This window comes from Tachysurus vachellii, chromosome 9 (assembly GCF_030014155.1).
Source record: "Tachysurus vachellii isolate PV-2020 chromosome 9, HZAU_Pvac_v1, whole genome shotgun sequence".
NCBI lineage: Eukaryota > Metazoa > Chordata > Actinopteri > Siluriformes > Bagridae > Tachysurus > Tachysurus vachellii.
The window spans coordinates 4,423,594-4,439,264 of NC_083468.1; the positions used below are offsets into that span (position 1 = coordinate 4,423,594).

The window sequence follows — 15,671 nt, forward strand, 5'->3', positions numbered from 1 at the left end:
ATTTCTCTATGATTTAGTGATTTTTTGCTTTGATTTCTTTCATGGTATTCAGTGATTTTTGCATTTTGTTGAGTTCAAATATGAAATTTCAGGACATAAAATCCATGATTGTAAATGTGAATCTATAAGAAGATACTGTACTTAGCATGTAGTATATTATAATATGCAGCTGAAGTGTGTACAGTATTTGTCCAGAAAGCTCATACAAAGTCTGCTTTGATAGATAACTGAGATTAAAGTGAGATGCATCAGTCAGAGATTTATGAGGTCTCAACATGGCTATCATATAACTGTATGCTTTTTCAGTGCCATACTTCATAACAGGAAAAGACATCACACTGTTTAACAGCAGGAAGTCAAGTCAACTGGTCTTGTCTGATCTTGAAGATATTTTGTCACTGATTTGAAGAACTTCATCATTTCACTCATTTAGTAAAATTGGTGCTTCATATTAGTGGATGTCTTGGATGACCTCACAATGACCTCAAATGACCCCAGAAATGTTCATAGGCTTCTTTACTAAAAAAATACGAAAATTAAGACCACTTCCTTTGAATATACAGACAGGAAGTAAATATTCCTATAGAATGCTTGTATCTCTTAAAGTATCCCTTTTTACGGTGCTGATTGCCAAAAATTAGCTTTAAAGGTCAAATCAAGAAGCTTTTATACAGCCACATATATCTGACGCAGTACACGGTAAATGGAAACAAGGTTTCTCCAGGACCATGAACTAAAGACTTAAAGTAAGTTGTTCTAGCCACACGAAGTGCATTGTGTGCAAACTAGTGCAAACAGTGCGAGACAAAAGACAATGCAAACAGACAATACTAAAACTCTACAGGACAGATGCACAAAATAGCACTGAGCAGTGTACATTCGGTAATTGTGCACTTGTGCAAAATAAGAGGATTGTAAAGGCAGACATCATCACTGACTTGAAAATGACAAATCAAAGTATGGTATCGTGACATATTTTTTATATCACATAGAGATTTTTAGACTGTCCGCTTCAAGGTTTGAGATGCACTGAGACACTTTTCAGATCACAGCAGGGCTACAGAATAGTTATTTGAATTACTAGTGTCTCTCTGTCCCTTCTCCTCTAACAGCCTGGCCATTTTCCTTTGACATCTCTCATCAATAAGACCATTCTGCCCACAGATCCTCCACTCACTGGATGTTTATACCCACATGATTCTGTGTACACACTAGAGACTGACTGCATGAAAATCCCAAGAGATCAGCCGTCTTAGAAATACTTAAAGCAGCTCATCGTCCCATGGTAAAGATCACTAAGATTACATTTTCACCCCATTCTGATGTTTAACATTAAACGTATCTACATGTTTTGTTTTTTTATGCTTTTATGCACTCATGATTGACTGATTGGATAAATAAGCAGATGAACATGTATTACTAATAAAGTGGAATTAATACAATAATACATGTGTTACTAATAAAGTCAATAAATAATATTGTTATTATTTATTATATTGTTAATATTATTATAATAATAAATAATTGTTACTTTACAGTGTGTTATATGACCTAATAAGAAATGTGAAACGTGAGGGATAGAAAAAAAATAAGCGAAATAAATACAAAAGCGGATTGAAGGAACAAAATGACATCATAGTGGTCTCTTGCGCCATCTTGTGGCTCTCAATCGCGGTGTCTAACAATGGGCTTAGAAATGTTCATATTTATATCCGATTAGGTCTTTAAATAATTCTCAATATGATTAATTAACATGAACGATCTGAGCCAAACATGTGATTTTGAGCCAAACGTACAGTATATATACGTGTGTGTGTATATATATGTATACGTATACATATATAATACAGTCATCAGCTATTTGAGCCAAACATATGATATATGTAAATATATATATATATATATATAAACACACACACATTATTTTTTCTTTTTTTAAATAGTTTGCAGATTAATAATATCAACTGTACGTTATAACTGTGTAAACAGCCGACTCATTTCCACATTTGAAATATAGCTAACTCTCTGCTTCATCTCTGGACTGCCTTCATGGCAAAGTGCAGGCTGACAGGCCTGTATTGCGAGACACTCACACACGCATGCCAGTAAAGGGGTTAACTTCTCAGGGAATGCTGGGACTGTTTACATTTTGAGTTTACCATGCTTCAGTGAGCCTCCTCGCGCCTGTCTGCTCCCATTTCAGCCTTTACTCATCTCCCTTTGGCCTTCTCCCGTGGCCTTCTAACTACCTAAATCCCCCTGCACTGAGATCATGTGTTTGAAATTTTTACAGACGGTTACGGTTCTACCTAGTCATTTTTGTTTAGAGGATGGTTCCATGATTGGAATGCGAGTTGTCCATGTGATGGACTGGCAAACCCATCTAGGGGTGTGTTTCTGCTTCAGTCCCAGTGCTTTTAGGATCCACCGTGACCCGGACCAGGATAAAGTGGGTACTAAATAGGAATGTATGAAATATCCTAACACAAGGAATTCTCAATGCTTTAGTACGTAAATGTATTCAATCAGTGTCAGTCAAGATTTATTCCTGAACTCATTCAATTCCATAACAGAGTCAAACAGGTACCAACAATAACAACTCAACAGTAAATAGAATGCTTTTGATAATGGCTGGTTTCACTACTGTACTGAGAATAGTTAAAATCTGCATAAACAAACAAACAAACAAACAAATAAATAAATAAATGATACAGCAGCTAAAAAAAATGCATCATTTTGGGGGCCTCAGGGGCCTGGACTAAAAAAATTGCATTTTTTAAGAGACCTAGAATGCACAAGTTATTTAACTTTTTTTTTTTTATTTTATTCAAAGTAAATTTATTAGATGTATTATTTATTATTCTTCGTAAACAATCGATGAAGGTCATAAATAAAATCAAAATTGTCGCAATTAAAGTGAATAAACCAGAACGACTCGTTCGACGCCACAATGGCTCCTTCCTCCCTACTTGTGCGCACTACACGTGGAGTGAAATAATGCCTTCCATCCCCTACGTAGCTCACTCTGTATCACCCAGGGCGCGATTTGGGACGCGCCCTCTGCCTTCTTGCTCGCTATGGACGCGCACAGTATGCTGGGAATGCGCGTTCACGAGGCGAACGGTCATCTTTAAACCCCAGAAAGAATCTTCTTCCGTTTAGCGCCACGATTCACAGCGATAGATATATAGTTCCCTGTATTTAGGTCTGAATTTTTACATAGTTTAGTCAACGGGGAGGTGAATAACTGGTTATATTGATTAGATGACACATTATGGATACTGTATAAGCTAATTTGGTTGCTTGTTGGTCTTCTGACAGCAACAAAACAGACGGAAAAAAAACCCCGAACGAACCGAGTAAAGGAAGGCGTTGTTATTAGCCTGCTAGCTAAGTTAGCTGTCGTTAGCTCCCAAGCTAAAGGTTTGCTTTAATAACGTATATTTCGTTTATTTGTTGCTCTCTTGCTCGTTTATCCACCTCGGACTCGACTATACGTGACTATAGAGGGTCCTGTCTTGTGCTTTTATACGGAGATGAGCGCAAGATGTCGGTTTCGGGACTGAAGGCCGAGCTGAAGTTTCTCGAGTCCATTTTCGACACGAACCACGAACGCTTCAGGATCATCGACTGGAAGCCTGATGAGCTGAGCTGCCAGTTTAACGTGACCGGAGAAAAGCTGCTTATAATACACTGCAATATCACGGTAAGAAACGCAATGTTTGGCCGCGACGGTGCTCGCGTATAAAAGAAAAGTTGGGTCGCGTTCCAAATCGCTTCTGACTCCCTTTCTAGGCGCACTATAACATCTCTACACTTCGCGCCTGAGGCTGCCTATGAAGTGCACTACTTATGGAACAGAAAGCCGTTTGTGGGGCGGCCGTTCAGGCTAAGAGACTAAAAGGTTAGCTAACGTTAGCTAATACTTTTATTGATCCCCGAAGGAAAATTCAAGCGTAAGTCAAAACGGTAGATTTAAAACGGGCCGTAATTAAGATTAAATAATTAAAGTACTTGTGTTAAAGTAGACGTGGCGTACAGTAATATTTCAAACAATCTCAATGGAGTCGTTTCGTTAGCAACGTCGTAGTAAACAAAAATTGTTAGCTAGCTAGCGTGTATGGCATATTAGCATACAAACGTCGATGAAGTGTGAACGTGGTTTATTTAGCTGTTTGACAAAGTAAATAAATTAGCTAACTTCGCTAGTTTTCGACGATATTTGTTGTCGCTAACCAGAGCGACTTTGCTAAGCTAGCTAGTTAGTTGTTTTCTTTTTAGTTACCACAGTGTGTACAGTTTTAGCGGAATGACACACGGTAACAACGCTAATGTTATCATTTTCCATATAAAAGCTGATTCTGATTCTAAAAACTGAACACAATGTGTTCCTGCTCTGAAAGTAGCTACAATACAAATCACAGGTTATGTTAATGCTCTTGATTAAACTAGTAACAGCGTGTAAAGGGGTTTGTGCGGCGATCGTGCTTCATATACCGGTTTAAAATTAGTGTAATCGTTGTTTTTGTAATTTTTTTTCCTGCGGAAAGGATTATTATTTTTTTTGTAAGAAGCATCCAGTGACACTCGGGGTTAATCTGTTAAGTTTCCACCATGTAAAACTGTTTGTTTTGGGCAGAGGATTTTCACGCTTTCTGTAACATGACGAGATAAAATGTTGATCTTTTTAACCTTGAGATGTAAAAACTAACACGTGAAGATTGCAGGAGTTTCAGTGCCCATTTGATTTGATTCGATATATTTGTCATAAAATACGAATGAAGAAAAACGATGACTGAAAAGATTCATTATTTTTTGTAGTTTATTTTATTTCTTTTCGTTTCTGATCCATAGTTGAAACAGTGTAAAACAATACAGCTTCACCATATCTTAAAAATAAATTAATAAATTTAAACGTGTTTTAAAAGTCTGATGGATTAAACATCTGACCTTTTGTAGGGATTTTTTTAAAAATGATCCAGCATTTTCACAGAATAATAGAGTTCCTATAGTTGGCTAAAATGACCTGTTTTCTTGGCCTCTTTCTTAAGCACTATATATCACAAAGGCTGATGTGGGGGTGCTGATGTTTAAATACTACAAGATGTCCCTTTTTTTTAAACCATCTAACATGGTTGTGTAATTGTATAAACATATCACAAGTGCAGGTGATTCCTGTATCTGTAATGAGGTGGGAATCTGACAGACTCTTCATACGGTCATGTGACCAGCGTTAATCTATGTATAGTTTATGGTTTGTTCCATCAGTTTGAGAAACTGGTGATTAACCAGCACAATTGCCTTATTAGAACACCGATAACGCACGTTTCCATGATGCGTATTGTCACGTTTTCTTTTTAACGTCATGATCGGTCATGTCATCGTTACATTCCTACTGCATATAGCTGCCATAACATAAGCGATAACAGGAACTGTTTAAGATGTCCACAGTATTACTGGAAAGTAACTTCTGGGTGGTAACTTCTGTAGCTTCTCACCTCCATTGATTATTTTCCTACATCACCACCCCCTGGGTGTTTTATTCTTGCCATACAGCAGTAACAGACCCGACTCACGGGTTTTCTGAATAAATAACGCAGTGAGGTATAATAAATCGATTTAAATAAAATAATAAATAAATCGATTTTATTTTATGTCCTGTCTGTTAGTAACGTTCGACTTAGTCTGTGTTATAAAATGCTTGAGGATTCCTGAAAAGTGCTCTGTGACAGAATTGATGTGTTACTCTTTGAACAACTCAGAGAACACCTTTTCTCTGTTTTGTAGATGTGGGAGATCCGATTCTTATCAGATCTAGTCATCAAGATATAAAAAAAAAACACACACACTCAATCTTTGCAAAAAATCACACGTGAGCACATCTGCTATATTTAACAGCGCACCACATTTTATCTTCACACTTGCCTGACAGAAGTTGCAAATAGTCACAGCTTATTAAGTCAATCATGCTGCATCGTAGTATATTTGGAGTATGGTGTGAGATTTTTGTATCTTTTTTTTTTTAATTATTATTTTTCCCCTGTTTTTCATAAACATTAACTGTAGTAAACATTGGTTTGGTTAGTTTGATATCAGGAGAATCTGGGTAGACAATCAAATGAATTCAAAAATAAGGAATATCAGCAGGCAAAGATTTCACATTTTGGTGTTTTTTTTTGAGCAAATTTCTATGTCACAGATGTCGATTGATACAAAATAAATACTGATTGAAACTTATTTGAGGTTAATAGATATTTTAAGACTGGTTGGTTGAGGACACTTGGTCAGGTATTTCCGTTATGTAACATTAGCTATCAGGATGTTTTAATTTCTGAGCAAAGCTTTAAAGCACAGTTATTTTTATTGTTGTTGGTGTTTTTTTTTTGTTTGTTTGTTTGTTTTTTCTTTGGTCAGATCTGCATCAAAAATGACAACAACTTCAATAAATCTTCCTTGTCTGTCTTGTAGGAATCCTATCCTTCAACGCCACCATTATGGTTTGTGGACTCCGATGACCCAAGTCTGACCCAAATTTTGGAACGCCTTGAGGATGTAAGAAAAGGCAACACGCTGGTAAGAGTCCTTATTTTATTGTAAAATAATTTATCGATGCTGGGATTATTTTCATTAGCAAATTTACTCCTTCTCCTTTTGTCTGAGACCCTCGCCGTTTCCTTTTGGTTCATGGCAGCGCAATGAAGTTTTTCAGCGTTTTTCACAGCGCACGGGTGCCGTGTGAACCCGACGGTGGCGTGTTCGACAAAAATATCCGTGCAAATATTGATTGCTTCGTAGCCCACTCTCAGTCTTTAATAGCACGGCAGGAACATTTTCCAACACCGAGACCCCAGCGCTTAAATTGGGAATGCGTGCCGCATCGCATTCTTACCCTGCAGATAAGTCATTAGCAAACAGGATGCAAATACATTTTTTCATAAATCATTTACACAAAGAATGTAGTTAGGAATTATGTACATATAGATTCCTCCGTGAACAACTGTATAAGATTAGCAACAAGCTAGTCAGGGAACGTCATGAGATTCTAATCATATTTACTGTCTCAGAACCACAACCTGTGCGGTTCGTGTTACAGGTTTAACCTGTAGTTTAAAACAAACATTTGTATCCGACAAGAGCTTCCGAGTTTGAATAAGCGTACGTAAACTGTGCCTCGATAACCTTGACACAAATAACGGCACTCTGTGAAACAATTTAGTATTCGTTTGTGCTTTTTCTTGCCAACATGCTGCAGTGGCTGAGCTTTGTTACTGGAAGCTTTCTATCATGACATATTTAGGAAGAATTGCTCCATCCATTTTGTCATTCTCACCTTCACCATGAGCGTTGCTTTTATTGGTTTTTATGGACATCTGTAAATGTGAATCAGCTATGCCTAGAACACGCTTGAGGATTTACGGATCAGCGCACGAGTACAAAGAAAATCATCATTACTGTAACTTTTTTGTAAGTCTGGCACATGTTTGTAGTTATGAAACATTTACACACAGCCTTGTTTAAACATTGAAAAACGAAGCTCGAGTGTGAAATGTAAAAAAGTAACAGAGAGAAGTAGACGTTCTGCTTTTCTTCGTGACGTCTGTGCTGTAAATTGGGACACTGCCTGTAAAACCAGGTATTTTCCAATAGTCTGTGGTTTTCTGATTAATTTGTGAATTTCGGGAACGAACCAAAACACGACTTGGCATTGTGACTAACCACAAATTTGCTAACTTCTTCAGTACTGAGTTCCCTGAGGCTACGTTCATAACACATAGTATGAAGGCAAGCTCTGAGAAACAGCGTGTGAAATAAACAAGAATAAAAGATTCAAATTCTGCTGTTAGGGTAAATGTTGCTGTAACAAAACATATTTTTTTTCTGGGCATTTTAGAACCCCACCTTTTATAGAATATATATATTTTTTTATTTGCTTATTTTTTAAACTTTGAATTTGGCCCAAAAGGGCAGCTATTTCGGGCAACTCCGGGTTTATTCCGTGTCATAATCTCAGCCAGTTAGTGTTTGCCTGGTGGAGACCATTTTATGTTCTTGTGTGAGCTGGTGCTTGCTGTGTATTAGGGAAATTCTGCTTGCTGCTGCTATGATTGTGTGACACCGGCTCCATTACTCTGGTAAGAATAATTTGTCCATGAGCTCAGAAAATGAATATCATTTAGGTGCGTTAAGACTTGAAAGCATTTGATGGTCATTTGTTTCTTATTTTCGGACAGCTTGTGACTAACAGTCATGTTTTTTTTTATTTTTTTGTTTTTTTTCTTTTCTTTCAGCTCCTGCAGCAGTTGAAGAGGCTGATCTGTGACCTGTGTAGGCTGTATAATCTACCTCAGCATCCCGATGTAGAGATGCTGGATCAACCTCTCCCCGCTGGCCCTGTCAACCAAGAGAGAAAGGTACGCAGGCCTGACAAAAATATCTGACATGTTCTGGTTTGTCTTAAGTGTTTTAAGTGTATTAAGTGTCTTCTTTCTTTCTTTCTTTCTTTCCTTTTTTTGTTTGTTTGCTTATGTAGCATGGTACCATCGATGAAGTAACTTCAGAGGAGGAAGAGGAAGAAGACATGGGAGAGGTGCAGTTCTTTTTCTTTTTTCTTTTCTGTCAGTCTTTTCTGATTTTAAAAAAACATTCTCACTTGAACATTTAGTCTTTCAGCCCAGAAGGCTCGTGTGTGTTTCTTTATGCTTCCTGTAGACACTCCACCATAAATCATGTGGGCGAAACTTTTCACCATGGACATGAATCAAACCCATCTAATTTTTAGACATCTTTTAAGACTCATTTACCTAATGTGTCTTTTAATAATTATTGTTTATGAATAATTCGATACCGCCGTCTCTGTGCCATTCAATCATTTTACCGTCTCTCGTATTTGTCCCAGTCACAGCAGAATCATGAGTTGCGTTGTCACATTTCTCAGGATTTATTTAACAGCAATTCCTTTGCAAATAAATTTTGCTTTGATTATAACAGTTTTTGCCTCTTTATGGAGTAGTCGTTGTATAAGGTGAGGTAACATTCAGTGATTAGTGCCACGAAATGAGAAAGTAAATCGCACTAAATTTAAATCACATGTTCACATTGGTGATTATTTTCCTCTAATTGCATGTTATCACACTTAAAGGTTCCAAAGCTGTGGGGACTTTTTTTTTAACAGAGCTTTATATTTTTATATATATATTTTTTTTTTTATTTCAACTTTGAATGTGGTGTTACATGTCGTTGCCGTGAAACATGAACCCTGATTTGGTGTGTGTGTGTGTGTGTTGTCATCAGGATATAGAGGAGCTCGATCACTATGAGATGAAAGAGGAGGAGCCAGTAGATGGGAAAAAGTCTGAGGATGACGGCATAGAGAAAGAGAACCTGGCTATCCTTGAGAAGATCCGCAAGAACCAGAGGCAGGACCACTTGAACGTAAGTGCTCATTCGGTAAGGTGACCTTTCTTATGCTTTGCGGGTTCACAGGGGATAAGAACTAAGCTGTTATATGTTTGTGATGCATTATAGCAAGTAAAGTGACACTGAGTCTGATTCTGAGCCTGAGTGGGTTAACGTTAAATGTATGAAAGCAGACAAAGCAAACATCTAGAGTGGGCTTTCCTTAATCATTCTTCACTAGCACTTTTAGTTTTGTAACAGTATTGAATTGTTTCCTTATTTAACTATGCAGACTTTTTTCACAGGCTGTGCCAACGTGCACTGAAACTGGAACACGTGCCCTTTGTCATTCTTTTAAAACAGCTTATTTATTTATTTTTTATTTATTTTTTGCTGCATGTTTCAGTGCTAAAACATTTCACTGAGATTTTTAGTATCCTTGTAATATTTGCAGGTTTGTTAGCATCGATTAGGTGGTGGAGACGTAGCACACGGGTCCTTCTCCTGCACTTTATAACGGGAAAAGCAATTTTATACACGATCTGGAATAAGGGCTTCTGCCAAGTGTTATAACTGTAATTCATCCAGATAGATCGCACCAGAATCTGCTTAAAAAAAAAAAAAAAAAAGGTGTGACCCATTCCTGCAATTTGGGTTAAAAGGAAACTATAATTATGACAAAAGGAAGCTGATTGGATCATTGGATATTTTGAAACAGTCTGGCATAAAACTGTCTGGCTAACAGAATGTATAAGTGGAAAATGTTTAAATCAATAACTTAAATAAAATGTATTGTACTCGTTTCTTTAGCGAGCTGTAACCAAAACAATACCAAAACTGAAATGATGGGTTTTGAGTGAATGTGTGCATCTGGTTAAATGTTAATATAAGTGCAAATATGCATGTTATTTTTTTTTTTCTTTTGTGAAAAGGAAGAAACAATGCAATTAAATGTATTGCATATTTTAACAACCAAATTGAATGGAGCATGAAAACTAAGCCTCAGTCTTGTGAAGCAGTAGAATAAAGGTGGGAAGGTGGGTGGGAAGGACGGTGGACTTTTTCCAGTAAACGGAAAAAGGAAGAGCTGCTTATTACAGAGTGGCAGTCACACCGTACGTTTGCCACATCGTTTTCTTGCTGTTTTGCATCTGCTAAGGTTTTTTTTGTGTGTGTGTTAAGATTCTGGTTTGCAATGTTTTTGCTTACTGGGAAAGAAAAGCCCTAGTGGCAGAGATCAACAGAGAGATTCAGGTTGTGAGTATTTCATACTGCACCTCAAAAAACCTATATAGCCTTCTCGTGGGGGAAGAAACCAGGAGACAGTAGGGGTTTTGTAATATCCTGCATGCACTATGTATACTGTATGCACTCCTCCTTACACTTGGATTATAATTCATGTCCAGACACGTTGGACATACAATAACCTTGACTGGGGCTGACTGTTATCATCTACATTTTGGCTCATTTACATCACCTATGAAATTTCTTGCATCATGTGTTTTGTCTTTTCTGTGTATTAGAAAGGGTGAAAAATGGCACCTTATTTTACATTTTACATCTAGGCCACTAGTTAATAGTTTAAAGATGCAATAGTCAATATGTTTCATTTCTCACTAGTACAAAAAATGTGAACTGATTAACAACGAAACAGTTGACGCCATAGTCTCAGAACACGTGTAATACATTACTGAAAATCAACCCAGTTCGGAAATCTGACTTCTGGTGTGGAATATTTGTATTCGGACCCGTCAGTCGTTTTATAGACACACACCCTTCACTTCCTCATAAATCACTAAGGAACAGGAGCATGTTTACAGAGTTGGAACTTGAAACTGATGTCACGACACTCCTTGCTAACGGTAATTCTAGTTAAAGTGCTTAAAGGTAGTAGAACCACTGGAGGTTTTAGGGGCTGTGTGTACAGGTGGTAAAAGTAATCATTCAAATCTTATTTGACTAAACCCGTTTAACCGTTAGAGACTTTTATTTCCCTGCAAAGTTCCTGATGTTAAAGTGTACGTAAAAAAACATGTTGTGGGGATGCAACATTGTGAACTAGAAGCGATCGAGCTGATATTCGGCATTAGCCATACCTAGATCTGGTTTGTCCAAAGACATACATTGCTCTAGTCACTCAGCAGGGATTAGGATTATCTTCCTTGTTGAAATTAAACCCGGCTTAGTTCTGGGTTAGCTGGTTTCCTACGTTCCTCTCTCTGTACTTGTAAATTGCGTGTTGATTTTCTGCATCTCTAACCGCACTATGTCCATGTTTGTGTGTTGTGTCGCAGGGAGCGGTGTCGGGCTCCGTCCAAGCTTCAGATCGTCTAATGAAGGAACTTCGTGAGATTTACAGATCTCAAAGTTATAAATCAGGTAAGTCCTCAATGAGACGTGTGTGTACTAATTAGTGCAGAGCTACAGCTCATGTTTTGCTGTCGTCTTACAGGAATTTATTCAGTGGAGCTCGTTAACGACAGCCTATACGAGTGGCACGTCAAGCTAAGAACGTAAGGATCTTCTCTGTCCGTTTGGAGTTCCTTTTCTGCATGTTTCAGTAAGAGAACGAAGCACCTTATTGTTGTGTTTTTTTATCCAAACAGAGTTGATCCAGACAGCCCTCTGCACAGTGACCTTCAAGTGCTGAAAGAGAAGGAGGGCATGGATTACATCCTTCTCAATTTCTCATACAAAGTGAGTCTCTCTTTTCTCTGTAGGCATCAAGAGCGCTCGGTACGCTGTGGGCTCTGAACGTGCAGAGAGAAGAAAGCACTAACAAATACAGAACAACATGAAACTGCAAGGATTCCAACCCACTCACCATCTGAGCCATTTCTTTGCTTTTTCTCTCTCCGCGGTGGAATCGCTTATTATTCACTAGTCTGAAGTAATCGAACCCAAATCCTTCTACACAACAAATCTCACTCGCTTGTTTCTCTAGCTGAAAAAAAGCGATATTGTTGCAACTGAAAAGCATTTCATCCTCTCATCATAATTTCCAGTGAAGCCACAGCTATCCGTGTAAAGGAGAACAGAATCGGCCGTGCTCTCCGTGTGGGAGGGGCTTTCTTTCCTGTCAATCACTGCGACAGTAGTCAGCTGTGGTTGATGTGAGCTCACGCACGTGATCGCCTACACTTGGCAGCAAATTCTTAATATAGTGACGAATTACCTCACGTGCTTTACACGATTGTTCAATTCATTTATTTTCAGTTGAATTTATTCTATTTGGCCAGAAGGTGTTCATTTTAATGTCTTGCCTTTAACAGCAGCTACTGTATATTACTTAATATACTTAGTATATTAAATGTATTTTTTTATACAACAAACCAAAATGTGTACAAGATTTTTGTAAGAAGATGTTTATGTAGTAACTATGGAAGGAGTCTTCAGTGTCAGTGTAACAGTGAGTGAGTTTTTCACCACTGGGACGTGCAGGACACGAGCTTTCCTTACAGCATTGTTTTATTCCTCTGTTGATTATTGTATCATCAGTAGGGTTTGGGTATCAAAAGAAATTTTCCGGTTCCGATTCCGGTTCCAGTTCTGCCTTACGATTCCCAGTTCTGATTCCGATTCCATAATAAAAGAAATGTGAAAAATAATGCACAATACTTGTGCACAAACAATTCCATTTGCGTTTATTAATCAGTCTTTAAATATTTTAAACAGAGCATTTCAATTCATATCAAGGTAAATTTAAATAAATAATACATCAAATTTAACATCCAGAATTACAACTTAGCAAAACAGTTAGCAATTTTTCTGAAGAAAAATGAACGTCTGATTTCTCTGGGAGAAGACGAGACCTTTAGTGGCTTATTGTATCTCCAGCTGTGGAGAAAACCCTCTCAGAGGGGGGAGATTTGCTTCATTGTTGTAGCTTTGGAAATGAATCCACACTTTAGACTTTTTTTATCCATGTTTAACACAAAGTGTACCTCAGCACAGCAGCGCGAGTGACTGATTTCTGTGGTAAGCTGCGTTAATTTGGTTGCGTGACTGTAAAACAATGAATATTCATGAGGGAAGACATGGCTATTTAAAGTGACCGCTCCCAGCGCTTTGCCCGTCATCGCATCGGAACCGCGTTTGGAATCGGAACTTAAAAATTCCGCGCAGTTCCGGTTCCTGTTAAAAAACAGAACCGGTTCTGAATAAGAACCGGTTCTCGGTTCCCAACCCTAGTCATCAGTCAGTCAAATCCCCAATCAATTGCCTCTTACATTCAATGGCTGTTTGTTTATAATTTGTTACAGTTCATCATGGTAGAAGTGATGGGAACAAAAACAAGTAACTATATTTTGTAATTTCTTCCGGCAGGACAACTTTCCCTTCGATCCACCGTTTGTACGAGTAGTTTCCCCTGTGCTGTCTGGAGGGTGAGTAACTAGAATTTTTTCCTTCTCTTGTGCTGGCGTGGGTGTTTTTGTATAACCTGTAAAGTTAAGGAAAGGTGTGGTTTTCCTGTCTTTGAGGTTGACGTTAAAGGCACAATAGCTACCTATTATAAATCATTAAATAATTGCGTTAAAAATATAATCCCATTCGAGGTCACGTGCGGTGCGTATTATTTGGTAGTTGTATAATATGCAGACTTTATTAACTGTTTGTTAATCCAGGCATGAGTTTCTTCCTGAATAATCATTTTTGCTGTTTGCTTTAGTTACGTCCTTGGAGGAGGAGCCTTGTGCATGGAGCTACTCACCAAGCAGGTGTGTTATACCTTCGAGTTCTGGCGTCATTTGTCATTGTTGCACAGAGGAAAAAAAAACGCATCATTTTTCTTTACCTAAGCTGAGTTTGTGTACGTTATCACGGCCTTTCTCACAGACCCGTTCATTCACCTTTTTAACGACTAGATTTACCTAACGAGACGAGCAGTTTGTTTAACTTGGTGTCAACATTTCATCTGAGATCTGGATGTGCACTGATTGTTTGTTGCACGTCTACAGGGCTGGAGCAGTGCCTATTCCATCGAATCTGTCATCATGCAGATTAACGCCACTTTAGTCAAAGGAAAAGCCAGAGTGCAGTTTGGAGCCAATAAGGTAGCTGTATCTCCTCCACACACATTTTAATGGATACAGATTGTTTTCTCTTTCCCCCAATTTCAGCTGCTAATCTGAAGAAGTTAAAGTAGCTTTTCGATAATGCTGATTATTCAACTCACAGTGACCGGATCTCCCAGGCATGGAGTTACGGATGTTCGAATATCATCATTCAGCCACTAGATATTTCTCAGAAAAAATTGCGTTTCTGGTTTTCAGAGTCTTAGATGACAACAATGGTCGTGGCAAATGTGCGCTGAATTTTTAATGCGTACATGTTGACATGGGTTATATGTAAATTCTATGCAAGATTAAACTAGGTGTTGTACAACAGTGCTTTTGAATCAGGTTAGAGGATGAATACTTTATTGTTTACTCATTCACAGGCACTTGTATGGTGCGTAGGTCATTTACTGCGTTTAGTGCTCGCCTTAATCCAGAGCGACAGACCGTATCTCATTTTATACAACTGAGGGCTAAGTGTTTGCTCAGCGGCCCAGCATTGGCAGCTTGGTGGATTTGAACTCACAATATTAAAATCAGTAGACCAACACCTAAACCACTAAGCTAAGACATCCCCCTGTCTGTGTACTTGTGCATTATATGATTGGGGGATATGGTAGCCTAGTGGTGTAGGTTGAAATTGGAAGGTTGCAGGTTCAAATCCCTGAGCAAGGCCCTTAACCCTCAATTGCTCAGTTGTATAAAATGTAAATTATTCTGGATAAGTGTGTCTGCCAAATGGCATAAATGGAAATATGTAGGCTTTGGGTAACTTAGCCCTAATAATAAGGTGAAACAAATAAAAAAAGTTATATAAGAAATTACATTTTTTTTGTCTGAGAGTCGATGTTCGTCAAAATCTCAGGAAGCAGTCTCTGGATTCAGCACTTTAAACAGTCCGAGTTCAAGCTGTAAGTTTTCTGCCACCAGAGTCTTCAGGATAAAAGACTGTGTGCTTTCTGATTTCTTGGTAACATGGTCATGCCTTTTTTATTAATGGCAAGAGAGAGAGAAAGAGAGGTTTGTGAGTGAACTCGCAGTTGGTTCTTCTACAGTGTAGGTGATCACAGGTACTAACGTGATTAAAATACAGGATCTTTAATCATTAAAAGAAAATTTAATTATTAAAGGAAAATAAAAAAAAAAAATCATTGGAAAACAGTCAGGGTGTTCATTGGAAAACTTCAGGTTGTTAAGAGTAATACAGCATCAGACTTG

At 38.0% G+C, this 15,671-nt stretch overlaps 1 protein-coding gene across 2 annotated transcripts in view; it reads left to right on the forward strand.

The window, feature by feature from the left end:
- The first annotated feature begins 3,095 nt into the window (after nt 1-3,095).
- ube2q1 (ubiquitin-conjugating enzyme E2Q family member 1) overlaps nt 3,096-15,671 on the forward strand; it is a 19,078-nt gene continuing 6,502 nt past the window's right edge. The window contains exons 1-11 of one of the 2 annotated variants that reach the window (XM_060877427.1): nt 3,096-3,706; nt 6,469-6,573; nt 8,289-8,411; nt 8,531-8,587; nt 9,292-9,447; nt 11,691-11,775; nt 11,849-11,909; nt 12,003-12,093; nt 13,723-13,781; nt 14,066-14,114; nt 14,355-14,450. In XM_060877427.1, the coding sequence (XP_060733410.1) occupies nt 3,548-3,706; nt 6,469-6,573; nt 8,289-8,411; nt 8,531-8,587; nt 9,292-9,447; nt 11,691-11,775; nt 11,849-11,909; nt 12,003-12,093; nt 13,723-13,781; nt 14,066-14,114; nt 14,355-14,450 (1,041 nt within the window). In that variant the 5' untranslated portion in view covers nt 3,096-3,547. The remainder of the gene's footprint in view (nt 3,707-6,468; nt 6,574-8,288; nt 8,412-8,530; nt 8,588-9,291; nt 9,448-11,690; nt 11,776-11,848; nt 11,910-12,002; nt 12,094-13,722; nt 13,782-14,065; nt 14,115-14,354; nt 14,451-15,671) is intronic. The other variant, XM_060877428.1, reaches the window with a different exon arrangement.